This window comes from Rhodamnia argentea, chromosome 4 (genome assembly GCF_020921035.1).
Source record: "Rhodamnia argentea isolate NSW1041297 chromosome 4, ASM2092103v1, whole genome shotgun sequence".
Classification (NCBI taxonomy): domain Eukaryota; kingdom Viridiplantae; phylum Streptophyta; class Magnoliopsida; order Myrtales; family Myrtaceae; genus Rhodamnia; species Rhodamnia argentea.
In genome coordinates this window covers 21,462,397-21,488,278 of record NC_063153.1, presented here as the reverse complement: position 1 = coordinate 21,488,278, position 25,882 = coordinate 21,462,397, and the positions used below count along the sequence as shown (strand labels likewise).

Genomic DNA, 25,882 nt, shown 5'->3' with positions numbered 1-25,882 from the left:
AATGTATCGCTACATCGCGCACGAGCGAGAAAATATTTGCAAATATTAAAAGGACAGAGGGAAAAACTATGGACATGAAAACCGATAGCAGGTCGGGGAGACTTTCCTAATCTCTTGCTGATTTTCTAAAGAATGAGAGAAGAGGAAAGACTGGTAATGGAAAGAATATAACCAGGACAATCCAACAGCCAAAAGAATATGCGGACACATGATGGTGAAAGATGGTCGGATAAACCATCAAATTCCACTAATGTTGCGTACTAAACAAGCGTAAAGTCAAGGCATCCCGATAAGATGCCACAAACTCAGTATCATTCCATCAGACGTGTCTTTTTTATATCTATCTGGAAATTAGTAATGGTGGAAGTGGCGCATCGTGGATGGAATATTCATAGTTCAATACAACCTCTCTGCCAAGAACATTAAACCGATTTCATTAGCAACAGAAAAAAAAAACAAAAAAACAAAATGTTGTGTACTAATTACTCGGTTCCTTCCAATCAGCAAAAGGGTAAAAATCAGTGAGGGATATTCTCAGCACAACTCAAGAATATTCAATCCATAGAAAGATGAAAAAATTTGAAAGTCCAGGGCAAAGCTATCTTGCCCCCAACATAATTGAACAGATTATTTGCCGGGGAAAAGAGCTCTCGTTAACCCTCAGAATATAGCCAATCAAACATGTCGATGGTGTCAATCAGACGTTTCCTTATAGTGATAAAAGATAACAAGCACACTTCAAGCATTAAGCAAGGATTTCCTTCGGAACAAATCTGGGTGGGTCAGACTGGCACTAGCAACCCTCTTCCATTTTCTGCCGCATCTTGTACTGCAAAGTGACCGGTGCACAATCCAAAGGCGTTTCTCCTAATGACAAAAAAAAAAAAAAACACAATTGGCCAACAAAAATTTGGCTCGAAATTAGGGAAACTCCAAGTTGTTCATTCTACAACTAATATTTTTGCTGTGATTGTCCCAGGACACTGAAACGCATACATCGTAGAGTTCTAAATGTTGGACATCAAGCACCTCAAGTCGGGTTGGCCATTCTTGACCAAGGATTTCAATTCTTTGATTTTCCTTTTTTAACTTACATCTAGCTTCTTAGCAGCGGCATGGCATACAGGCATAGGCAACTGAAGCATATATATTTTTTCCCAAAATATTGAACTTTAAAGTTCGACAGCTATGTGCAAATTCACAAGAGAAGCAACAACTTTGTACAGTACAGGGGGATGACTGGTTACCCTGTGCATTCCTGTAATCCAAGCTTGCTCCACACGCCATGAGGATAAAAGCAATGTCCGTTCGGTTAAAAACTGCGGCCTGCAGAAACAGATTAAGAATATACAATGTTCTCAAATAATTAAAGCGAGAGAGAGAGAGAGAGAGAGAGAGTACCAAATGCAGCAAAGACATTCCCTGTTTGTCATGGTAATTAGGGTCCACTCCCTACGAACATGACAACATTCAGAGCATTCCGCTTATCTATTAGCTATATTAGTCAAAAGCTCAATAAAAGTGTAATTGCTGTGTATTTTGTGTCACATACAGATCAGGAGAACAAAAGCATGCAATAACCACAAAAAAGGGAACAAATTTCATTTCTTCGAGAATAGCAATTGACCAACATGACATTTATTTTCAATTTGTATACAACAGACATTCGCCTTTAACACGCAAGCGCACAGAAAAGCAGCATTACATCTTAAGCGCAAAAAGTTAACTTATCGACAACGGCGAGAATTAAGCATTATTGTGCAAATGAAAATGCACTTGTCTATAAATGCCGTTACAATTCAAAAGCTCAGCTTGACCATATAGGTCACTCTAGATATATAGTTTCAACACCTCATTATCTTTCACTTTGGATCGCCCATTAATGGGGACCAATTTAACTGCTAATTCAGAGAGTCTCAAGGGACCACCAAAAAAGTGTTTGAAGCTGAAGAGTCAAAATGGGACACATAATGTACATTTAAGTTCCTAAGGATCCTGTTAACGAGTGCCCCACCAAACTTGTTAAGCATACTCAAATGACAAAAGTTACCATTTTCTAGTCATTATTTCACATACCACGAGAAGACATAGTAAGACAAGAGAGCGATTAATTATCAACTTTCCTTATTTGGTTGCTTAATTAATGCCACAGGGGCACACGTTTACAAAGTTCTTACAGTAATTTGCACTATGAGAGGACTAGAATGTATTTACTTCACAACCAAAGTCAATAGACATGAATGGGCAACAGCAAAACTTCATTACTTTCCTAATGACTAGAAACAGATACTCATACCTCACTGAGAAGTTTCTTAACTGCAGCAGCGTCATCATTCTTTATTGCTTCCCTTAGACCCTAGGAACAGGAACATACTGTAAAGATTTCACAATACATAATCCACCTTCTTAATGTAGCAGGCAGCAGCAAATACCTCGCCATTTACATCATAATCCATCTTAGGTCTCTCTGGAGCGCCATTGGAAACTTGACCAGCACTCAAAACTGACCTGCAAATTTTGCGTGAAAAGCTATCATCATTAAAAATGACAGAATATGGTGCGGCTCTGATGAACAGTAATAAAAGAAACCGACACTTGCATCTATTTCCAGACATGTTCAATTGTTATGGAGGAAATACAAAATCACTTTAAAGAGAATAAATTGCTTGCATATGCACCAGAAACCACTTTGCAAAGATACAAGTTCGTTTTACTAAAGAGAGCAAAGGAAAATGATTTTAAGATCTGTAATATGAAAACAATGGCAGAGCCTTAGCATATCTGGGACAGAAAAAAAAAACAGTAGTTTATTAACCAGTGGTAATTCACAACCATCTGTCATTTTTATATGCCTATCCACATATATAAGGTCAAGACCTTAGTTAATCATCAGTTGTCACTAATTAAAAAAAGTTATGCGCTTTTTTGGATGCTAGTAGCAAGCAAGAGGTATGTGTCCCTGCTCAAGGAAAGTATCGCTCCTATAGGGCAACTGGGCCGGCCACACACACAAGGGCTAACAAAGAGGGTGCACAGGTGATATGACGTTAACTATGCAACTCTAACCTGAATTATCTATGCAACTCCAACAGCCCAACATGACATTCCTGTTAAAAGAAGATAATCATCTCTACTCACCTTACTTCATCTATATAAAGATTCAGGGAGCAAAGGTGGTTAACATCTTGTTATCTAGACCGCCACATAATTTGATTAAATATTTGGGTTGCTACAAAATATGTGCAGGATGAACATACAACGGTAAACAGTCGATTACGATGATAAGTATACGTTGAAGCAGAACTAATATGTTACTTACGAATTATTGCTGGTTGAAGTGGAACCCCTATTCTTCGGAACAGGGTCCCTTTTGGGTCTTTGGCTTGACTGAGAAGTAGTGGAAGTGGTTTTTGTCTGCAAGAGAGAAGCCACAGCAATTATAAAGTGCACGCATTTCCAGTAACTTTAAAGTTGTTCATACTTCATACCTGCAAGTGAAGTGCATCGACGAATGGGGCAGGAGCTTCACAAATGCATAAAGGCATCCCACATTTACAGTCTGGAACACCTTGGCCAGGTTGGTGTTCTGCAATTGGTTTTTCCTCTGGAACATCGTCACTGATGTCTAATTTAGAAACTGAATCTGTAACATGATCGACTCCCTCTACTGAAGCTTGACCATCACCCTTTGCAGGTCTGTTCCAAACATATTGGAAAGCAAATTATATATCTAGCACAAATATTGGAAAATCTAAACGATGTGAGATATTTTCAGAAGCTGGTTCAAGCCACAAGCAATCTTTCCATGATACATAACAAAAGAAGTGGAAAAGCATCAAATATACATGTAAACAAGGAATTACAGGACAGTGAGCCTTGGGGCCTTCATTAGGCATATGCCCATTGCATCTTGCAGGAGGAATTTAAGACCCAAATGCAATAATGTACATTCACATCTCCTTTACTTCAACTGGTTTGATCCCACATATAAAGTAAACTGAAAGATTCTTTGTTTTGACTATCATTCTAATACCCTTTGCCAGTCTCATCTCATCAAATGACAGAGAGTACAGAACTACAGATCCAAGTAAACAAATTTCCACAAAACGGTTTATTACCAGAACAATAGCTATCATCAGTCCTAGTTCCTTGAACTTACTCTTAATATTGGAACAGACAGGGTGGAATGGTAAGTGATGTGTAAATCAAGCAGATTCCTTCCATCTTACACATTTTTTGGGTTACAGAAAACAGAAGGTACAACATTTGTTGAATAGTATACCAAAAGTTCGTCTTCTAATAAGAATCAAGCTTACAAGTTCTCTGTAGAAGCAAATATCTTCGACATGTAAAGATCAATCAACTAAAGGCAAACAAATATTATACAAGTGAAAGTAACCTAACCTTACCTACCAACAACATCAACAACCTTATATTGTCCGAATAGAGAAACTAAATGGTGAAAAATTGAGATGAATGCTTGGGGAACAGTAGCTCAATTCTCATATTGGAGGATGATGTCATTATTTGACCTGTCTGCAGGATCAGAAGACAGCCGCCGCCACTCAACATTCCATTATTCAGTGGCAATGGATGTCTTCCGCCTATTCACATAAGCGACTTGAGGTTGTGTGTGTTCGTGTGCACGCGCGCAAGAGAGAGAGAGAGAGAGAGATCAGGACAGAGGAAAAAGGCACAACATTAGTTAGTAACCATGCCAGTAAGATGTTTGCCCATATAGGAAGAATGTCTAATGATGATCAAGCAAGCATACTTGCAATAATGAAAACCAACCTAAGTAACAGAGACACGAGAACTTAATGGAATCAAAAACAAGTTAAGTTTGAAGTTACCCATTTTTAAAATATTTTTACAGATATTTAGGACACTACAGACTCTGAAAAAAGCAACATAGTCTTGCTTACTGAGAAGGGTTGTTATAACAATCTGCACAAACTCTGACAAGTGAGTGGATACCAAATTGCGGCAAAGCCTGAATTTCACACAGAGAATTAATTAAGATTCACAAGCCAAAAAAGGAGCTGTGCAAAGAATATTAGATGTTGAGACCAAGATGAGAGGCCTTACCATTTGATTTGACGAATGTTCATAACACAAGGTCCTTCCGCAGCATCTGCAATGATGCTGAAGCAAATGGCAAACTGGAATGAGTAGTTACTTTCTGAGGTTCTAGACTAGATTAAAAGCACCATTTCACATAATAACAGCACTTACACTCCAATGCTCCCAAAACACCAAAAAGAAAAAGAAAAACACATCATCATCAAACAATACGTGAATGGATTGAGAGCTAAGATGTTAGAGGAGCATCTGCTTGTGTAAAGTTCATAAGCTTTCATAGAGCTCACACTGACCTGTTGATTTGGAATTTATGAAGCAGCAGAAAACAAATTCCAGTTAATAAGCATTCCAAGACAGCGCCATGGAATAACAAGTTATAACATCAAGTGACGGTAAAGCCTTGCATGACTTGACACATCAACTCCCTAAAATAATGAAGCAATAGAGAATCACTTCGATCTAACTTTTATGTCCAGCTATCGATTTCTTCCACATACATGCTATGCATAGCTCTGCCCACCCTTGCCTCAAGCAAGTTCCTCGTACTAGTGCTATAAATTTGTAACTAATGGACGCTAGGCATCCTCCGAAATAGCTCGTGTTTAATTGGCACACTCTCACCTCTAAAGCAAGGCAGTGATTTCCGTTTGGCCTACGGGCAGCACTCTCGAGTTTCAAGCATCGACCAGGGAACATAATTCTGGCGTTACGAACTTTACTTGTAACGGGCAAGTGAATTCACATGCACAACAGCTGGCGAGAAGAAAAGAGACCCACAAAGATGCAAGTCGCCATTTACATAACAAACCCACCAAAGCGACGACTCGTTGATCCGTGAATGTCAACTCTAGTCTTAACACCCAAAAGGGTTGGTCCATTAGCGAGTCTAAAGAAGCCATCCGTGATCATCCTCGCTCAATCCCAAAAGAAAAAAAAAATGAGCCTTTTTTCCATTAACTTCCAATTGACAGTCACGGCAGAATTTGATCCCACACCTCATGAGATCCATCAAACACAAACGATCAATAATCAAGCTCGGTGGGTAGCCATTTTTTCACCTCGATGATCGCGATGTAGCTCGACTTTCCAATCTCAAACAAAGCTCAAACGATACCCAACTCACGCCTCGGATTCAAGAAGATAACAACCATCACTATCTACATCGCAATCATCGAACAGGACCAAAGATTTCAAAAAGGAAGGAGCTTACGCGTCGCCTGAAAGTGTTGAAGCTGCATTTGCAAACATCGCAGCGAGCTGCTTCTTGGAAGGGAGGGGGCTCCATTTTTCGATGCGTTTCGATTAACTTGACGATGGATTTTTCGTGGTTTTATATGGAAATGGGTTGAAGAAGCAGATTACTGTGAGCTTCCGATGGATGGCTTCCATGTCCGCTCTCGGTTTTTGAGAATATTGACGTCTTCTGCTTTTGCTGGCTGCGGGTAAACCACCCGCTTTCGCACCCCGATCGACGATCCGATCCGAACTTTTGTCTTTGGAGATCCGGATCCACCGTGCCCGATTATTTTAGGGGCATGTTTGTCAAAACTTAAAAAATAAGCAATTTTTTTTATATTCTCATCGAAAATTTAAAATACAATTTAAATTTAGGAATTATAAATAATCATACATGAATTTCAAGTGTCAATGCAAAAAAAGTTAAACTCAAATTACGAGAGCTCCGGGATTTAAATTAAATAGAGAACAAAAAGTAAATCCTTTACAAAATGCAATTGAGTTGTAAACGCTTCAATTTGTTGAGTCCAGTCCTAAAAAATATATATATGAACAAGCAAAATCGAGATCTAAGATTTTCAATTAGTTCAATTAGGTGTTAAACCTCCAGTGAAAAAGGCAATTAAGCCCCAAAATTTATATTGACAAGTGCAATTTGAGCATGCAATCTTTAAAAGATGCATAAAAGATCCTGCATTGAGAAGGGGCATGATTGAGATGAACATAGAAACTTTAGTATGTTTGTCTTTCTATCTATCAATTTTAAACAAAATTCGATACCTGTTTTTCTGACATTAGTGTACTTGAAAAAAGTCAAAATTAAAGCCTTCTATTTTTAGGTTACGTTTGTTTCACGAAATATGTCAAAAATGTTCGTTTACATCGCTTATAAAAATAATGAACGAGATAAAATTTTGTCATTTGTGAAAATATTTAAATATAAATTATTGTCAATACTGAAAATAATTTTCGTTAATTAATTATTTCAAGCAACATTTTTATAAATATATTTTCTAACTTTTTACATTTAATACCCTTCTCTCTCATCTCCGCTAAGAGTTGGGCCTCAATTCTCTCAATGACTTCCTCTCTAGCAAAATTCACGTATTCGGGGTACTCTCTCTCTCTCTCTCTCTCTCTCTCTCTCTCGTAAGATCAATTGCTCAATTTCAGCATTTCCTCTGCTCGTGAAGGACGACATAAGGGCGCACGTTGCGGTTTAAGAGAAGCAAGTGGTACGAGCTAGGGGTGAGCAAATCAGACCACCCAGACCGGACCGGGACCGGTGGTCCGGTTCTAGAGGGAGTGGTCCGGTTCCCGGTTCTAGGGTCCTTGTACCGAACCGGACCAGGCCGATTGATTTTTTTTTTTTTTTAAGTTACCCTTCTCTTTACTTGTTAAGAGTGTCCAAGAAATTTTACAAAATTGAGAAACTATTGGCACTCTCTATTTTTTATTCTCCTATGTAAAAGTCTTTTTAGTTACACTCTGTTTTATTTTTTGAAAGTAGCCAAGCTCATGTGCTCCATGTTAGGAACGATGCATATTTTTTTTAGGCATGTGTCCAGCCCAATGGAACCGCCCGAGGACCGGACCGGATTGGTGGTCCAGTTCCTGGTTCCGAAAAATTGAGAACCCGGACCATCGGTCCGGTTCTCGATTCTTGAGGGGAACCGGACCAGACCGAGAACCGATCACTCCTAGTACGAGCGGGGAAAAGTATAAAAAAAATCATAAATCTATTACATTTGTATCAATTCAATCATAAAACTTTTAATTGGATTAATTCTAAACCTTTTTGCACCGGTAATAATTCAGTCCATCCGGCCAATTTAGGCCGAAAATCACTAATAATAAAACTTTCAATTTCACCAATTTATTCTTTAACCTTTTTGTATTTATATTAATTCGGTTCATCTGGCCAATTCAGACTAGAATTTTTGTATTTGTATTAATTTATGAATTAATGCAAATGCAAAAAGCTTAAAGACTAAATTAGTCAAATTGAAAATTTTAAGATTAGTGATTTTCGGTCAATTTAGGTTGAAAATCACCGATATTGATGCCGGTTGTCCTTCGTGGCATTGTCGGCATTGGCGTGAATATTTTTATTTTTTTTAAATATATATTTTTACCTTTTCCCTTCCTTTGTTTTTCTTTTTCTTTTCCTTTTGTTGGGGCTGGCCTCTCCCTCGTCGGTGAGGTCGCCTTAGCTTGAGCAAGGGTCGGTCTTGCTGGCCACCGGCAAAATAAATGGAAATAAAAAAAAGGAAAAGGGAAAATTAAAAAACTATATAAATATGTCAACGTCACCGTTGTCGGTGCCATGTAGGATAACTAGCGTACGTTAGTGATTTCTGACTTAAATTAGTTGAATTGACTAAAAGATTAAATTGGCCTGATTGAAAAATTTGTGATTGAATTAGTATCGATATGATACGTTTATGGCTTTTGGGTAATTTTCTTGATATGAGTGTGTGTCTTCGCATATCCGAAGAAATTTGCTTGCTAGATGTGTTTATTTGTCTATTTTGCTTACTTGAGACTTGTTTGCTTAGTTCTTCATTGAGGATGTTGCTCGAATTTTGCCTGTCTTGTTTCTTTTTTCGCTAGGATCACTGCTATTCTTGATCATGGAGTGTGGCCGTGAACGAAGAAGGAGGAAGAGAGAGAAGAAAAAGACAGGAAATTGGGCACCCACGAATTGGGTGACTAAGAAGCAACACCTATATACAATTTTAGAGAATTCAATTGGAATTAAGCCCTCACATGGACACATTTTCATGAAAAATAATAACTTGTATCGCTTGAAATAATTAGTCAATAAAAAATATTTTTATTACCGATAACAATTTATGTCTAGATTTTCATTCATTTATTTCAAAAGATACAAGTGATCATTTTTTTTAAAAACATTTCAACTCATTCTTTTTTTGTGAAATAAATGGAACTTAGCATGCAAATCAGTTTTTTTTTTTTAGCTACATACATTATTGTCCTCGTTACTACTTACGCTAAAAAAAATCATTTTAATGGCGACGACACGAAAACTAATCTATCATCTCGAGTAGTTTCATATCAAAGGAGAGGGACAAAAATCATAATGAATAAAATAAAGAGTTAATATCACAAAAAATCCTAAATTAATTACATCAGTTTAAGATTTTTCTTTATCAAAACATTAATTTTAAATAAATTTGTTATAAGAGTTTTTCGTGTGATATTTATTCAAAAATAAAAGGGAAAGAAGACCAAGGAGGCAAGGACGATTTCTTTATTCTCCTCCTGAAAACCGGCAAGCAATCTCAGGGACAACCAATGGCGAGTGGCCATCTGCATTTGGCTGCAAAATACGGCACTTTCGTACGAGAATACCGCGACCCGGTCGAGCTGCTTCACCAGAATCGTCTCTGCAGTTGCCCAACCAATCATACACCGACACCTCCCCGAGCCACCCAGTTTCAGGGAAAAAAAGAAGAAGTGAAAATTCGATTAAAGAAAAAAGGGGAGTGTCGATAACTGAACTTTTGGTAGAGGAAGACGGGAAACAAACACCTGCTGTTGGCAAGATTAGGATTCAATTCTCTCTCTCTCTCTGAGGCGAAAGACACAGGAAAGATCCAGGTGGAGAAAAGGGCTAGTCGAGCTTCTTCTTGCGAGCTTGCTCAAGGAATGGAAGGGAAATCTGGAGATGCGATGAAGGCTGTGGAAGAGGAGGTGGTTCCAGGCAAGGAAAGCTCCGGGGAGGCCAAGAGTGAGAGCTCGAGCGAGACGAATGAGCTTCTGGGTAGCGCCAAGAACGACGTCGCAAAGCAAGCCGACGCTGGATCTCGCGATCTGAGCATGGTCCAGCCTTGGACGAACGATGCCACCGGCAACAGGTGCTCAAGTTTGTTCCTTTTTCTCACTGTCGTGATTTTTTTTTTAAAAAAGGAATGAAAACCTGAACTGGTATTAATTTTAAGGAGCTTAAGTGATTTATCCTGAGCTCAAGTTTTTTGGGTCAAATAACTTTTGTTCTTTGTTCTTTTTTTTATCTGTGCCCGCAGTCATTCTCTGTAAAATTATTTTTTGGTGGAGAAGAATTATTCGGATGGTGGCCTCAGGAGAGTCCTATGATGGAGAGTTGAAAGTTGGTTTTTTCCCCATTTTTGGGAGACTGGTTAAGTGACCCATTTGGCTAATCTGAAGCAATTGAAGGGGTTGCTTGATAAGACTGAGGAAAAGCTGGGGAAGGAAAAATAGGGGCAAGGATTTGGTTGAACCAACCATACAAAGATGTTTCCTTTTGACTTTGGGTTATTCATGAGTAGGCCTGTCGGTGGCCATGTGTGTATGCTTTTCTGTTCACAATTTGGTCAAAAGAATTTCAGCTTTGTTTGTAAACTTGACAAAGAAAAAGGTGCAGTAGAGTCGTCCAGGAGCATATATGGCTGAAAGAAGAGGAGATTCTTAGTCATGGCTTATTAATTTCGTATTGTCCCCCATATGCGAGGGAAGTTCACTCAAGATAGGAATGGTTTGTTGATGCTCATCGAAGAGGATTGTCGGCTTCAACCATTGTCTTGCCTGGTCGCTTTTTGTGGGCTGTAGGTTGCCAGTTTCCTTGTTGGTTAGTCAGGATCTGTGGTAGAAACCTTCTTGGAAGAAGGAGACACTATATAAGATCACAATTATTGTAAGAGTTAGAGGGAAAGATTCTCTCTAGTTCTTAACTCAAATAATGAAAGTATTTTGGAGTCTAGTTTGAGCATTCAATATGTCAAGCAGTCATTTGGTGGATGCTTCCTTCATTTACTTTTGCCCCAATCCTTTGGTTTGGACTAACCCTAGAAACAGATTTTCACCAATGTCTGCACGATATCCAGATTAATAGTTACTTGTTTTGTTTTGGGTGAACAATCCTAATTTAAATTTCACCCATCAATTTTGTTAACTACATTGCCTTTGATATTTGTAGGCCTGCGGCAATGTCGACCCAGCTTACCATTTTTTACGGTGGAAATGTCAGCGTGTTTGATGCAATTCCGCCAGAAAAGGTTGGCTCTCGTCAAGCTTAAACTACTTATATTGATTTTCACTTTGATGAAGACTGTGTATCGCATGTTTAGGTCCGTGAAATCATGCTAATTGCTGCGGCGGCGGTGGCTAAGCCTGGGGATGTGAAGAGCAGCGGGAGCTATGGCCCGTCTTCACCAGCTCTTACAAGGTCCCCTTCACTGCAAAGTACTGCCACTGCTTTGGCTTCACCCAAGCCTCAGCTCTACCCAATGCAGCAAAACCCGCTTTGCAAGTTGCAAGCTGGTAATAATCTGCTCGCAAGACTCTGACTAATTGATAGCAAATTCCTGACCATGCTTGTATTTGGTCATAATATGATAGCTTGAACTTTCTTTGGGCCATAACGACGAAACTGTATCTTGACTAGTTCCTTGTTTGCACATCTTGGGTCAGATTTACCAATTGCTAGGAGGCACTCCCTGCAGCGATTCTTTGAGAAACGGCGTGATAGGTATGAAGGAAAGCAAAAGCTCCCTCTCTATTTGAAACACCATAGGGACGTTTCTTCTTCCCAAAATTGGATCTTTACTTTCACAGAATAGTGAATAGCAATCTGTTGTAACTTGTTACCTTCTAAAGGCAAGCTATAAGGTAGATTGATCAAGCTTTAAACAGAACTTACTTACTAAATCTTCAGCAGCAGAGCTTTATTCCATCACATATGCCACTGATCAGTGCAACTAAATGTTGGGTAAAACAAGCTGAGCAAGTTGTTCTTCTTGTGCTGTTTCCTTTTCCATTTGGGGTCAGGTTGGTGAACAAGATACCATATCCAAATCCATCAGGATCAAAACTGGCTGAAGACAAACAAACCGGTCTCGGAACAATGGCTTCCTCCCATGTCAGTCATGATGAAAAGCCCCTTGTGCCTCAGGAAGAGAATCAGCTGAAGGCCACAGTGCAGATTGCGTGACCTTTATCTATCCCATAGTGTAACATGTCTCATGTCATTATGCATCTAATGTTCGTTCGTGTCTGTTGTGTGTGCCGGGTGTGTTTACCCCGGATGTATCTGTGTCTGCGCTAATGCAAAGCATGTTGGACTCTGATGTATGACTTGTACTTGTCTTAGGACACGGACATGTGACTAGTTTCTGATCACCATCGTATTAATGAAGGATGTCTCCGTAATTGTTTGTCCTCTATTGTCTGCGCAATGTGATGCCCTTGTTATAATCTAAGCTCAATCACACCCAACAGGATTGCTGGCCTCTAAAATGGAGTTTAATATCATCACGTGTAGTTAATGGCTTTCAGTAGGCGATGATTATTCCATGTTGGCTTTCGCAGTCGAATCTTTTGTCTGCTTAAACGTGGCGTTAGGTGGTTGCTTTCTTTCCTTTTCCTCTATAAATTTTTCTGGCTATATACTGATTGCTCTAGTTGGGACGGGTTCGATAGGTGACTTGCTTCTGTGTTTGTTGGGTTGGGGGTGAAGTTGGCAACATACGTTGGCTGGCGCATGTGCTCTTATTAATTCATCGAGGCAGTTGTCACTTCCCATCATATTGGCTTTTGGGTCTTTAATATAGTTGCATTTGTCCAAGCTATAGGTAAGAAATTCTCGTTGCTTCATTGGTTCATCGTGACTTAAGGATACAAATCTCTCTTACTCTCTCTTGACCGATCGCAAAACACGCGCACACTCACTCCCGCACGAGAATCTACACAGCACAAGCTCGTGTGGACAAACCTGGCGAAAAAGAAGGTAGTGTGCAGCATGTAACCAGAAATAGTTTGGTTCACCGTGCCGGCAGGGACGATTCTCCCTTCACCATTGAGCACATGATAAGTATGGGACAAGCCAGGAATGATGCGCCGATTTCTATACTGTCGTCAGATCAATGTGTGCATTAAAAACAGTTCTCGACCAGCAATGAACCTAACAAAGTTCCTTGTACGAAAGCTGTCTATTGTCTAGCTGCACAAACTCCTCCTCTCTCTCCTAGCATGGCATTTATATGATTCAACCACGGGAAGAAGCACGATGCCCGACTCTTTAAATATCAAATCCCTGATCGACAACAAAATAAAGCCACGAATGCCCGGAAACAGGACATGGAGCAGCAAAGGCATTAACAGAAGGTTCAGAGACTTGCAATTTTCACAAGAAGAAACATAGTCCGATGTGCCACAGCACTGTTCTCGTTCAAACAAAAACAAGGACAACAGACCATACAAGCCAGACTAACCAAGATAAGTTCGTTGAAAAAAGACGACAAAGAAACGAGAGAAAAGGACTGAAGTATGTAGATGTGATAATGGTTTGGACCGTAACATATTACAGACTCACTAGCTATGAGACACAGCTGCATTGTTTTTCAAACTCGGCAAACAAACGAAGAGGGGACAGACAACCATTTCAACTGACATATGATGATCTTAGTGAACACTCCGCAAAATTCCGTGCATGTAGCCCGCAGTCATAACCAGAGAGACCAAGGATACTACACCTGCTGGGAATATCTTCCCTGATTTCTTAAAGCGTGAGCCCATTATTCCCAGAAGGGCAGCTGATATACCTGGTAATCAAGAACGTATGTACAAGTCTCAATCATAAACACACATGTAAGATGATAATTCTTAGTCATAAAAAAGGGAGAAGAAAAGAGGCCCATTATTCCCAGAATGGCAGCTGATATACCTGGTAATCAAGAACGTAAGTACAAGTCTCAATCATAACACACATGTAAGATGATAATTCTTAGTCATAAAAAAAGGGAGAAGAAAAGAGGCCCATTATTCCCAGAAGGGCAGCTGATATACCTGGTCATCAAGAACGTATGTCCAAGTCTCAATCATAAACACACATGTAAGATGATAATTCTTAGTCATAAAAAAAGGGAGAAGAAAAGAGGCAATGAAAGAGGAATGCATATAACGTCGTTACTATCCTAGTTATCGCCCTGCAACCTCAGAAGTTTCCTCTTTTATAAACTTAATCCGACCACCCCGGCACTCATAATCTTCCAAGCTTTTTCCAGGATAATTCAAGTAGCTCGGTGCACAATATCACCCAGATTTGGTAATGCTTGCGCCAGAAAACTACTTAGATCTTCTAGAAACCACAAATATGCTCAAACTTATCTGGTGATAAAGTTCTGAACGCTTAATTCTTTTTAAGGCAGCACTGGCAAGTGGTAAATTACCAGAGGAAAGTCAAATACTGCAGCTGCTAGACAATTGAGAAGATTGGAAATTCTTAAGACATTGTCTCCTCCCCTAATATTAAAGTCAAATATTACATTGCAATGAATGTCCCTTGCAAAAATGATAGGTATTATTAAGATGTACTATCAGGGAAAAAAAAAAAGGGACCAATGTCACCCGTGACGTAAGGAATATAGGCTCCTCGTCCATCTATAGTTCAGATTACGCAACCCAAAATCAATAAGTAACAACCTTTTTCTCCATTTTTTGCAAAATCCAATGAAGTAAAACAAATTCAACAATTCTGAAGCAAGTAAGATTACTCACCCAGCCCTATAGAAGATGCAAAAACTGGATTAGATGGAAGCTGAGTGTAGACATAGTACAATACTGCGGCTGACAGACCTCCAGCAGCAAGAGACTTCTGACTTCCACTCTTCATATACCCCATGACTCCACCCACTGTAAAAGATGAACCATGGTTAGATCAAGGCAGCAACTGCAAGATGAACAGGAGGAGAACTCAAGATCCAGAAAAGCGAACACGGCAAAATTATGGAGGATTAAAAAGAAGGAATATGTGTTGCTGCAAGAGATCTTTTGAGAGGACAGAAAACTTGAAATCATAAGAGCTCCTTATTCAAAATGTCAAAGATATTCAAAAGTTGCTTGGCTGGCATATATCCCCCCAATACTGCATCTTGTAAACCAGCTAATGTGAGATGAACTGCTCTTGCCATTTCTGTATTGATATTTAGCTAATGCAGTTACAGGTCATTCCACTGTTCTGAGCAAATCTAATTTATACATGGACGTTAAAGATCCAAGAAACAAGTGTAATGCCATCAGAGATCATTTTCTGCAGAATTTTCTTAAGATGGCTACAGAGAGTGTATCGACAGCAAAGCAGAAAAAACATCCGTCTCACTAGTTGTCAATTCAATCTACCAAGTGATCATTGAACTCCCTCGGCAACAATGGAGAATGTAAGTACTTAAGACATTTCATCCCAATAGTTTCTTTTAAACCTTGCTCACTCTTCAAACTATGGAGCTCAAGTGATATTAGAGATCAAGCTTAATTAGTCATCGTCAAAGTGAAATGACTAAGGACATCATTACTTCTGATTACATTCCTGACACACTAACATATATTCCACGGATTAACGACCTTCCTATAAGATTAAGTTCAGTCAGCCAAGGAAATGTAACAAATGATTCCACGCACTCCAACACATGACATTCACAATGAAGATGCCTATCCCTTTAATCGAACTAAGTACACATTGAACGACCATTAAAACCAATGAAAAGAGAACTTCAACACGGTCCACGCGCAAAACTCCATAAGCTCAAATCCAACTCCATAAGTTAACCTTAAATCAAATGCCTAAGCAGCACAAAGAGAAACAAAAAAATAACAAGCTAATAGTCTCTAACAATCAGCAAACAGAGTAATTACCGAATGAAATTTCACTGTACAAATGACATCAAGCAATAGCTAATCGCGAGACATGACTTCACCTCCAACGAGTGCAGCATAGCCCAGAGTCAACTTCTGCGACATCGACATCCCCGGCTTCTTCTCGCTATTGCCCTCCGACGATCCCCCTTCACCCTTGCCCTTACCCTCACCACCACCGCCGCCGCCGCCGCCGCCTCCTCCTCCTCCTTCTCCTCCGCCGCCTCCGCCGCCGCCCAAATCGCCGAACCCACCACCGTTAGTCGCGTCTGGCTCTACGCTTATACCCTTACCCTCCGAGTCAACGGTGAATACGCCCTCTGAAGTTCTAGAATCAGCCGACAAAACCCCGGGAGCTTTAAGGCCCTTGGAGCGATTCGGCCTCGCGCTCAAGTTACAGCAAATGGGTGTCCTGGGGAGCGAGAATCGGAGGCCAGATGGGCGAGCTTGAGGGTGTTGTCGCAAGGAAGAGAAGGTGGGCTGTCGAGGGAGAAGGAGAAGAGAAGACTGTGAGTTACGGAGCGTCAGCAAATTCTCCGCCATTTTGTTGTGGGTACAGCGCCTGCATTGCACGCGTTCCAGTTCGTGGAAGTACCGGGCAAAGACTCGATTTTTCCTGGTTCCGGCAGCCGTAAGAGGCCGAAAGGAGCAATCTTTCGGTTCGGCCCAGTTTGTCGACACGATCTGAATCAGAGATTGGGCCCAATTCTGAAAGGAGATTCTAGCTTGGGTTGAGCGTGATTCTAGAATAGAATCGCGAACCTGAAACTGAAACCTATGGGAACTGGTCCGATTTCAAGTTTCAAGATATGTAATGTAGATTTCAGGTTTCAAAATTTGAGGAACCCGTTCCAAAAAGTAGGCTCCAGATTCTACTACCTAGAACTTGGACCTTGGATCCCAAAATAAACTTTTGTATTTTTCTTGGTATATATCAATGCACGATCCTACGATGTTCTATGGCGTCCGATGACAAGTTATAATCTAGAGCCAAACAAATTTCAGATTTCAAACTCCAAAAAATGAGGAACCTGTTCTAGCGGATTGGTTTCAAGTTCTAAATGTAATCTATACGGATCCCGAAACCGCCCACCTCTATTTTTCCTTAGCGGTTGTAGCGTTCGCTCTCATTTTATTTAACTAAAAATGAAAAAAAGAAAAGAAATTAGCAGGTTCCCGGGTACCCTAGAATCGATCATAAAATCCGTGACATAGTAGGTTTCAAATTTTAGGTTTAGTAGGAACCCATTTCGACAGATAGGTCTTAGATTTTAAGTAAAACCTCTAAGAAATCCGGAATCTCTCACCCCTAATTTTAACTTTCTTGTGCATTAAAATGATGATGAAGATGAAGATTTGCGTTAGAGTTTCCAAGGCTCCCTCCAAGATAAGGTACAGAAATCTAAAGATTTGAAATTTAAATACTTAGCCATGAGAATTGTGAAACACGGGAAAAAAATAAGGAGAAGTTAAAAAAAAAAATTCAAAATGCAAGTAGTATTTGGTTCGTAATTTAAAAATGCATTAGGAAGAAATTTTAGTTTAGACGTTGTTTGAAAAAAATCACAATTTGTATAACTTGTGCTAATTTTTTCTTTAAGCGTCAAAACCAGGAAGGGCTTAGCGGACCGGCTGTGGCTAAGCCCTTTGCCAATGACATCATGCAAGACGAGGACATTTTCGAAATCATCAAAAAAACATTTATCGACGAAATTAGCAAAATTTGGAGAGGGCAAAGTTAAAAGAAATAAATGTACTGATATTCCGGAAATGCTCAAAGTAATAAAGAAAAAGTCTCCTCAACAAGTATATATTCAAAAGTACAAAAGAGGGGCCTAACATATCATCCATTTGGTATAAGAGAGATGGGTTTTTGATTTTGACTTGGTGGTTGCCTAGGTAATTCCTAGTGCGCTAGTAAAGTAAAGTTCTCATCTTTTTTCCTCCTGAAAATTAAGACAGTGATTTGTAAATTCAATGTTTAAATTTTAGATGGCTTGAACACTTTTTGTTCCATACGATGACTCACAATGAAAACACAAGACTACCATCCAAGCAGGAGATAGGTACTACTAAAATACACAAGAAGATGTAACGTGAGAAGGCATATGTTTTGATCACGAGGCTTCTTCGTTTTAATACTACGGCTTGTTTTTTTTTTTTTTTTCCGTTTTTCTTTTCTTAATTCGTGATATAGTTCTAATCAATTTTTACCGACCCGAATGGATGGCTAGCTAGTTGGGAGGCTAGAGCGATGTTGCCTGTCCCATGGGTCGCCCTCCTTTAATGGGAGTTTACTTAATTAAGCCACGGATTCGCCTACAAGCTAAGCATAAACCATATTTAATGATTATTGACCTTCATAAGTGACCTACGGGAAGAAATAGGGTTTGGCTAGACAGGTTTATGGCTGCGAGAGTAAAAAAATTTTTATACAAGAACACTGGTCGATCCAATTGCATGCTTTGCTAGTAATGTTTAGAATGCTCTTGGGACCCTACTTGGCACCTACTGTATAACTTTTTTCTTTTACTATAAAGTCTTTGGGCCTAATATCCAAAAAAACCTCCAACTTTAACATTTGTGACAATTCTACCAAAAACTTTTTCTTTGTCTCGTAAAAAATTTCTAACTTTTACATTGGTCTCAATTCTACCCCAAACTTTTGCTTTTGTTCTAATTCTACAGGTTTAGTATAAAAAAAACCTCAACTTTAGCATATATTCCAATTATATTCAAAACTATTTTTTTGTCTCATAAAAAATCTCCAACTGCTACTTTTGTCCAAATTCTACCATTATTAGCTTTCTATCCATAATCACCATTAGTTAATCCTATGTGACATTTTCACGTTGTTAATGAATTACACGAACTTCTCTTACGTAGTCTGCTTCCCCTACATATTGCCGGGAGATATGGAGTCACTCAAGGCGGCACGTTTCGTATTTTCTTCGGCACTCAGCAGCCCAAAAAATGACTAGATATGGAGATATTTGGACTAACGATCAAAAACCTCGTCGTTCCCGAAACCTATTGTTTCTAAATTTCAAAGATTCATTGGTAAGTTCGATAAGAAAACTCGAGCTACGTAGGATTAACTAATGGTAATTATGGACGAAAAACCGATAGTGGTAGAATTGGGATAAAAATAAAAGTTGAGAATTTTTTATGAGACAAAAAAAAGTTTTGGATATAATAGGGACATATGCTAAAGTTGAGGGTTTTTTGGGATATTAGATCGGCAGAATTGGGACAAAAGTAAAAGTTCGGGGTTTTTTAAGAGACAAAAAAAGTTTTGAATATAATTATCATAAATGCTAAAATTGGAGGTTTTTTGGGTATTATGCGAAAGTCTCTGGCATTCAATATGGTTGCAAAAATAGAAAGTCGCCTTAATAAACCTTCTTTTCTTACAATTGAAAATAAGGTAAGGTATTTGCGTGAAGAGGGTAAGAATCTGTTGACTTTCTAGAAGAAGACAATTTATTTCTAGAAACTATTTTTTTTTTTATAATTTCCATTCCCATGTTTGGTGCCTGCTCGGGAAAGGACAAAATGGGATGTAGCCTCGATAAAATTATCTGATGGGAGGAGGTGTGATGGAGGTGGATAGGATTTCTATTGTTCACGGTATAAAAACTATTTTTCTAAATAACCAACTTCTTAAATTATATAATTAAAATAATAATTGAATTTGCATCATATTTGAATTCTAATGTTAAAAAAATCAAAATAACACATTTTTTTATTCTAATTTTTATTTATATATCTAATTTCTTTTTACAACATTTATAGTTTTTGTGTGTGTGTATATACATACACACATACCTAGTATCTATATCATTACACACTTCAAGTATACTAGCATAGTCTATTATTTAATAAAATTTTTATTAAGAAATGATGGAAGGGAATAAAAATAATGATTAAAAATATTTATAATTAAAAATTATGTAAAAAAATGAAGTAGAAGAATCCAGATTTTAAGTGAATACATTCAAATTTGAAAATAATCTATTTAATTCTCGAAGAATGAGGGGTGATGAAATTTCAAAAAAAAAAAACTTATCTTCTCTTTCTCTTTTGTATCTCTAATGCATGTTGAAGTTTCGTGATTCTTTTGTAGTTTTTTAGTTTACAACAAAACTCCATGAAAACGGCGAGAGAGTCGAAACTTCTTCACCATCTTCTTTACGGTTCACGTCAAAAGTCTACGAAACACAAAAGTAGCGAGCAAGGCAATATTTTTCACAGTTGTAAATGTGAATGATTATATTTTCTCTCTTACTAAATTTGGGAGTGAATTATGAGAGATTATTATGTTATCCGTTTGTGCATTTTCAGATTCAATTACATTGATATACCGTACATATCAAACAATCAACATAAAATTATATGAACATATCCGGCTTTATACTGCGATTTACTAAATAGTAGATAGGATATGACAACATCTCTGGATTTAATATCATATCATATCCAATCCAATCCAATCCCGATTAGAAGCCCGGACAACCAAATGCGGCCTAAGAAAAGAACACTACAAGAACTAAGATAGTCCCACTGCCGGTGTGATATGTTTCTTCACAAAGACATGATTGGGGTTGACTTGTCGCCTTTTCCTTCTCGTATTTTTTTTTTCATTTTCGATTGTACAAGGATTATTATAAGTTGTTACAAACTAATTTAGTCATAGTTCGGCAATCGGATGCTTGGTCGTATATAGAATAGAAGGTTTGGTATCTTTTATGTTTCTTCTAGCATCAAAATATAGCGTTTGGACAAGAGACATTGCTGCTCGGAATATTCTTGTTATTTTCTTGCCGAAAAAACTGATTGAAGATGTAAAGCCATCGATCGCGCATGATTATATACACAATCTATAACTCGAAATTAAATATTAGAAACCTAAACCCCTTTCAACAATTGCTTTGCGTATAATTATATACAAACCCTTATAGCAAATCTCAACGATGTCGGCGGGGATCAATTGGATAGACTCGAGCACAATACAACCTGCCGTTCGGTACTTAAGACCCTCTCATGACATCATAATCTCGAAAATTTCTAACCCCGTGTCAAGTAGCGACCTTTGTCGAAACGCAGAGTTCATCGGTTAAAGCAAAGGCGGCTCTTCCTTTCGAAGATTCGACTCCCAGAAGAGAGGCGGTTCGAGACTATCCATGCGCCGAGCCAAATCTATCTCCATCGGCCGGATCATACTTATCGAGAGGAAATGCAAATTAGAGGGTACTAGTAGCCGAGACAATCCCGAGAGGTCCCCAACAAAAGCTACGAGGTTTGTTTTGAGGGGGGCAGAGGGCCCTGAAACCCGGGGCCAGGACAGAGGAAGAACGACGGAAAAACGGAGGACGAATCGACTCCAAAACGGACGGCATCATCTGCCGGCGACCGAAAAGTCAAAGGGCTAAAACCAGCACAAGCCCAAAAGAAAGGACGGAATTATTAAATTTAAGAGGCTCAGATCAGATCAGAGAGACATCGAGATCTCTGCCATCCATGGGGGGGGACTCAAAAAACTTGAGCATCTGAAGCCGCACGAGAAAAGAGATCGCAATCAGCGGCTTTATCTCTCACCCTGTTCATCTCTGTTTGGCCCTGTTTTTTTTTTTTCTCTTTCTCTTTAATCTATCATTTCTGCGTTTTGGATTTTTGTTGAGGACGGCCCTCGAAACTTTGTTAAATTTCATCCGATGATTGATTTTATTTTATTCTTTTCTTAGCCTTTTCATCTTCTCTCTGTCTGAAGCCGAGAAGGAGCCCAAAATGCCCTGGATTCTGGGCATGTTGACTTGCAGACGGAGTTGAAAAGATTCCTCAACGAGGCTCAAAGTTAAGCATAAGTTTGGTTCGCCTTTGCTTTGCTTTTCTTTTCTCCCTTTGGCTTTCCAAAGGTCAGAGCCAAGAACCCTACTACTCATTAAACAACATATGTTTTGCCTTCTTCTTTAGCAGAAATTCCCCCTTTGACATGCAAAAGAAATTGGAAATCAAGCCCCTACCCCTTTCTCTTTTTCCCTTCCCTCCCCCCTTTTTTGTTTCTCTTCACTGTTTCACACACACACACACACCCTACGCTTGCTTATCTTTTCTTTTTGCAGATAAAGTGGGGGGGCACATTGACATTGTTGTGCGCAGGCTTTGCTTGAGACTTTGGGTTTTCTGGGTCGGGAGCTAGACCCGAATCCGAGGCCATCCATAGTCAGCACCAGCTGCAGCAAAGGGGGAAGAGAAAAGTCAAAACAGCACACAGGTCCAATTCTGGTGAGAGAGAAAAAGAAAAACTTATGCCAAAAAGGAAGGACATACCCGTGAACAAGAACCATCTTTCGTTTTTTCTTTTTTGGTTCTTTAGGCAAGAATCGATAAACCACTCGTGTGTTGTCGTTTGTGGGTGGACTGTCTTTGCTGTTTTGTGTGGGTGGACTCTGTCTCTCTCTCTCTCTATCTCTATCTCTATCTCTCACGCACGCGCGCACACAGAGCTCACTGTTTCACTACACTAACGCTAGTGTCAACACCCAACAAGAGGAGGGAGAGAGAGAGAGAGAGCATAGAAAGGGAACCTTCCCTGCACTCTTCCTCCACAAGCTCCCTCTCCACTTTTCTTTTGTTGGGTTGTTGTCTCTCTCTCTCTTCAAAGTCCAACCCCCATTCTTCTTTAAAGCCCCCAAAAGCCCCCCTCCACCCCACCTCCAACACTTCTCTATCACATTGCACTGCTGAGTGAGTGCGCTCTCTCTCTCTCTCTCTCTCTCTCTGATCAAGACTTCCATTGTAGCAGCAAGAACTGCTGCCAGCAAACAAGCAGGTACTTTTTCCAATCTGCTCTTGAGCTCGGCTCTTCCTTTTTGCTGCTTGTGGGTACTGAGTTTTTTTTGATAAATTTACTTCCTTTTTGGTTTTCTGCTTGTGGGTGATGGTCATGTCTGTCATACCTCTTCCTGCTCTGAGTCAGTGTTTCGAGTTGGAGCTTCTCTGACCGATTCTTCTGCTGTGTGAGCTGAAATTTCTTCGTCGCTCCTAGTCCACGGCACACTGAAGTTTGGTCTTCAGGGGTCACTCTTTGCTTGGGTTAATCTGATCGTTTCGGCAAACCGAAAGAGTCAATTTTTCTCATGAAAAATTCTCCAATCATGAACCTTTGGAAGCATTGTGCTATCTTCAACTAGTGAAAGCCTATCCATTATCAAGTAGATGCTAGTAAATAGATGCCTTTTCTTTTACTTGCATGTTGTTTTCACTTCTTAAAGATTCCGCTAGAATCTTGACTGAAGCTCCTTTTCAATTCATCCAAAAGCATATAACCTGTAACTTATAACTTCACTGATCTTTTTCTTGGTAATTGCAGGCTTCTCTCCACAAGTTGCTGCTTGACATGGACAGCCCTGATCAGTGTGCTTCAAGATTGAGTCGAAAGAGGAAGTTCGAGTACCAAGAAGATGATGGAACCCTGGACTTGGATGATCTCAATCAAGACCTCCTCGAAAAGGTGCTCTCGTGGCTACCAACCTCTGCGTTCTTCCGCCTGACTTCAGTCTGCAAGAGGTGGAAGTCGGTTGCTGATTCCACGAGCTTCAAGCTCGCCTGCTCCGAGATTCCTTCCCGTCAGCCGTGGTTCTTCATGGTTGGCTCGTGCCTCGACAAGTCGGTCGTCTTCGACTCGACCGAATCCAAGTGGAAGCAACTCAATCACCCATCCTTCCTCCGAAAGGACCTCGGCTTTATGCCCGTGGCCTCATCTGGTGGCTTGATCTGCTTCCGAAATGCTTCCGGAGACTTCATCGTGTCCAATCCCATGACAGGGTCCTTCCGTGAGCTCCCGCATACTGAGAACCAAACGGTTCATGCCATTGTGATGCAATCAAGTCCTGGCCCTTGCCACTCTTTCGAGCTTGTGTTGGTGTGCGGTGAATTCCCAAGGCTCTCTTTCAAAACTTTCAATTCGGCACTCAATAGATGGGGTGACGCCAATCCACTCAGCAAAAATCACCACGATTCGGGGGAGATCGAAGAGGATGCTGTCTACTTCCTTAGTAAGGCAGGCAATCTCGTGTCTACCAACATGCTCAGAAGCCCATCAAAGCAATATTCATCAGTCACGACCATGAAGAATGGTAATGAGATTGTCTATTTCCTAAGCTCCTCAGGGGCGGTCGTGGCTTGCGACTTGACAAGCAAGTGCTTCTCCGAGTACCCGAGGCTACTGCCCATTTGGTCCGAGTACTCCATCGACATAGTGGAGTGCAGAGGCGAGATGATAGCCGTGGTCCTATCGGAATTCTTCGAGAGCGCGAGCCTCAGGATGTGGCGATACGACGAAGGCAACAGGTCTTGGCAGCAAGTCATGGCAATGCCGCCTGCCATGGCCCATGAATTTTATGGCAAGAAGGTGGACATAAACTGCCTCGGCGCCGGCGACCGGATATTGATATGCTTGAATTCGAGCGAGCTGTTTAGGTACATCCTTTATGATTCAGTCGGCAATGAATGGACTGAATTGCCAACCTGTGACGTAAAGGGTGAAGTAATGGAGTTCATGTCTGCCTTCTCCTTTGAGCCCAGGATTGAGGCTTCTGTGTGAAAAAAAAAAAAAAAAAAAAGATTTAGTCGTCTGCGGAGTGTTTGTAGTTGAGGGATTAGGAGGAGTGCTACTGATTTTTGTATTCTTTCTCATTTGTTTTGCTTATTTTGCAAAGATTGCTAGGCTGAGATTATGACTTCCATAATTTGTATGCCAAGTTCATACATCAAAATTTGTTTTTTCTGCTCAAGGCTGGATTTCTTCCAGAATGGATAGGCTGACGCATATCCCTAGCATCACTCTTTCTTCAATCAATGAAGATCCAGCACTGTGCAGTAACATGAAAGACTGCAATGAATTATTGTATAGCAAACGTTTTGCCTATGATAAAGGCGATAGCTACGGCAGAAAATAACTAATATACAGTTTAGGCACTCAATGTCGCTGGAGTTTGGTCAGATTGATGACCATTTGATGACTAAGTATTGATTATGGACTATTAATTCCGTGGGCTGACGATTGTACAGCAAGCGAAAGGGACAGGGTCACATCAAAATTCACTAAGATTAGTATTAGGGAAACAGTAGTTCATTTACCAAACTGGTTTATGAAATTTCCGACAAACTGCGAATGAGTACTTAAACAAGTAGATAATTTTCAAGCTGAATTAGTCTGTCTTGTTATTCTACTTGTCTGGAGCTATTTTTCGACTTAGTTTCGCAGCTGAATCATCTTTACAAGAAAGCATTCCAGCTTTCATCAGAGAAACAGTCTCTCTAGTCCATCCCCCGCCTTACTCTTTTCTTCTGATCAAACATGGCCGCATTGTTCGTCTCTCGGCATCGCAAGAGAGTACTGGTGCAGCTAGGCTCTCTTGCCCACCAAGAAGCGGTTCTCTTGGCCTCTGGCCTCGAAAGTCGACTCCGGGGGGCACCAGCATAACTTGAGCACGATTAAGGCAATGCTCTTAGACGCTGAGAGCAAACAGGCGGACAGCCAACAGGCAAAGACTTTGGTCAGGGCGACTTAAAGTAAAGATGCGAGATATATGATGGCAAGGACTTGCTTGATGAAATTCAGTGTGATGTTTTCACGAAGCAAGTCGACAATCTGTATGGCAACATGGGCGGAAAGGCGCGATGGCTTCTTTTCCAGCATACAACCTCAAAGGCCTTTCTCATGAAGACTTCCATGACTTTATTCCAGAAAGGGCGATCAAAGAAAGAACCAAGGAACTACATCCTGATCTCGAGGAGATTGGGAATGGAATCGTCGCAAAATGTCAAAAGGAGTTTACCCTTGCTGTGGAAACATCGGGAAACTTACTGTATGCCGAAGATAGCGAAG

At 40.0% G+C, this 25,882-nt stretch overlaps 4 protein-coding genes across 5 annotated transcripts; 2 read left to right on the top strand and 2 right to left on the bottom strand.

The window, feature by feature from the left end:
* Positions 1-411: 411 nt before the first annotated feature.
* Positions 412-6,509, bottom strand: LOC115741010 (hepatocyte growth factor-regulated tyrosine kinase substrate). 2 transcript variants are annotated; one of them, XR_004015417.2, is made up of 11 exons: positions 6,293-6,509; positions 5,089-5,145; positions 4,926-4,993; positions 3,489-3,696; positions 3,320-3,414; positions 2,433-2,508; positions 2,297-2,356; positions 1,402-1,452; positions 1,248-1,326; positions 720-867; positions 412-676 (listed from the first exon to the last, which is right to left on the bottom strand). XR_004015417.2 is itself a non-coding variant. In XM_030674700.2 (10 exons), the coding sequence occupies exons 1-10, from the start codon at positions 6,365-6,367 to the stop codon at positions 794-796; spliced, it is 843 nt and encodes a 280-aa protein (XP_030530560.1). In that variant the 5' UTR covers positions 6,368-6,509; the 3' UTR covers positions 412-793. The 2 variants fall into 2 exon arrangements, 1 of the variants encoding a protein (XP_030530560.1); XM_030674700.2 differs by having other exon boundaries at positions 412-867.
* Positions 6,510-9,824: 3,315 nt separating this feature from the next.
* LOC115741011 (protein TIFY 3B) lies at positions 9,825-12,560 on the top strand. The gene is made up of 5 exons (XM_030674701.2): positions 9,825-10,199; positions 11,279-11,357; positions 11,430-11,622; positions 11,773-11,830; positions 12,130-12,560. The coding sequence occupies exons 1-5, from the start codon at positions 9,991-9,993 to the stop codon at positions 12,290-12,292; spliced, it is 702 nt and encodes a 233-aa protein (XP_030530561.1). The 5' UTR covers positions 9,825-9,990; the 3' UTR covers positions 12,293-12,560.
* An 849-nt stretch (positions 12,561-13,409) lies between these two features.
* On the bottom strand, positions 13,410-16,613 carry LOC115741086 (protein FATTY ACID EXPORT 2, chloroplastic-like). The gene is made up of 3 exons (XM_030674802.2): positions 16,053-16,613; positions 14,857-14,991; positions 13,410-13,901 (listed from the first exon to the last, which is right to left on the bottom strand). Exons 1-3 carry the CDS (start codon positions 16,531-16,533, stop codon positions 13,762-13,764), a joined length of 756 nt encoding a protein of 251 aa, XP_030530662.1. The 5' UTR covers positions 16,534-16,613; the 3' UTR covers positions 13,410-13,761.
* Positions 16,614-22,571: 5,958 nt separating this feature from the next.
* On the top strand, positions 22,572-24,850 carry LOC115741096 (F-box only protein 13). The gene is made up of 2 exons (XM_030674815.2): positions 22,572-22,822; positions 23,363-24,850. Exon 2 carries the CDS (start codon positions 23,390-23,392, stop codon positions 24,593-24,595), a length of 1,206 nt encoding a protein of 401 aa, XP_030530675.1. The 5' UTR covers positions 22,572-22,822; positions 23,363-23,389; the 3' UTR covers positions 24,596-24,850.
* The last annotated feature ends 1,032 nt before the right edge of the window (positions 24,851-25,882 follow it).

Coding starts and splice junctions, on each gene's coding strand:
- LOC115741010 (XM_030674700.2), bottom strand. CDS start 6,367: ATGGAGCCCCCTCCCTTCCAAGAAGCAGCTCGCTGCGATGTTTGCAAA. Junction 2,509..3,319: donor ACTTCAACCAGCAATAATTC/GTAAGTAACATA, acceptor CAAAATTTGCAG/GTCAGTTTTGAGTGCTGGTC. Junction 868..1,247: donor GGATTACAGGAATGCACAGG/GTAACCAGTCAT, acceptor TTTTGTCATTAG/GAGAAACGCCTTTGGATTGT.
- LOC115741011 (XM_030674701.2), top strand. CDS start 9,991: ATGGAAGGGAAATCTGGAGATGCGATGAAGGCTGTGGAAGAGGAGGTG. Junction 11,623..11,772: donor GCTTTGCAAGTTGCAAGCTG/GTAATAATCTGC, acceptor ATCTTGGGTCAG/ATTTACCAATTGCTAGGAGG. Junction 11,831..12,129: donor TTTGAGAAACGGCGTGATAG/GTATGAAGGAAA, acceptor ATTTGGGGTCAG/GTTGGTGAACAAGATACCAT.
- LOC115741086 (XM_030674802.2), bottom strand. CDS start 16,533: ATGGCGGAGAATTTGCTGACGCTCCGTAACTCACAGTCTTCTCTTCTC. Junction 14,992..16,052: donor CTATGCTGCACTCGTTGGAG/GTGAAGTCATGT, acceptor CATCTTTTACAG/TGGGTGGAGTCATGGGGTAT. Junction 13,902..14,856: donor TGCATCTTCTATAGGGCTGG/GTGAGTAATCTT, acceptor CTTGATTACCAG/GTATATCAGCTGCCCTTCTG.
- LOC115741096 (XM_030674815.2), top strand. CDS start 23,390: ATGGACAGCCCTGATCAGTGTGCTTCAAGATTGAGTCGAAAGAGGAAG.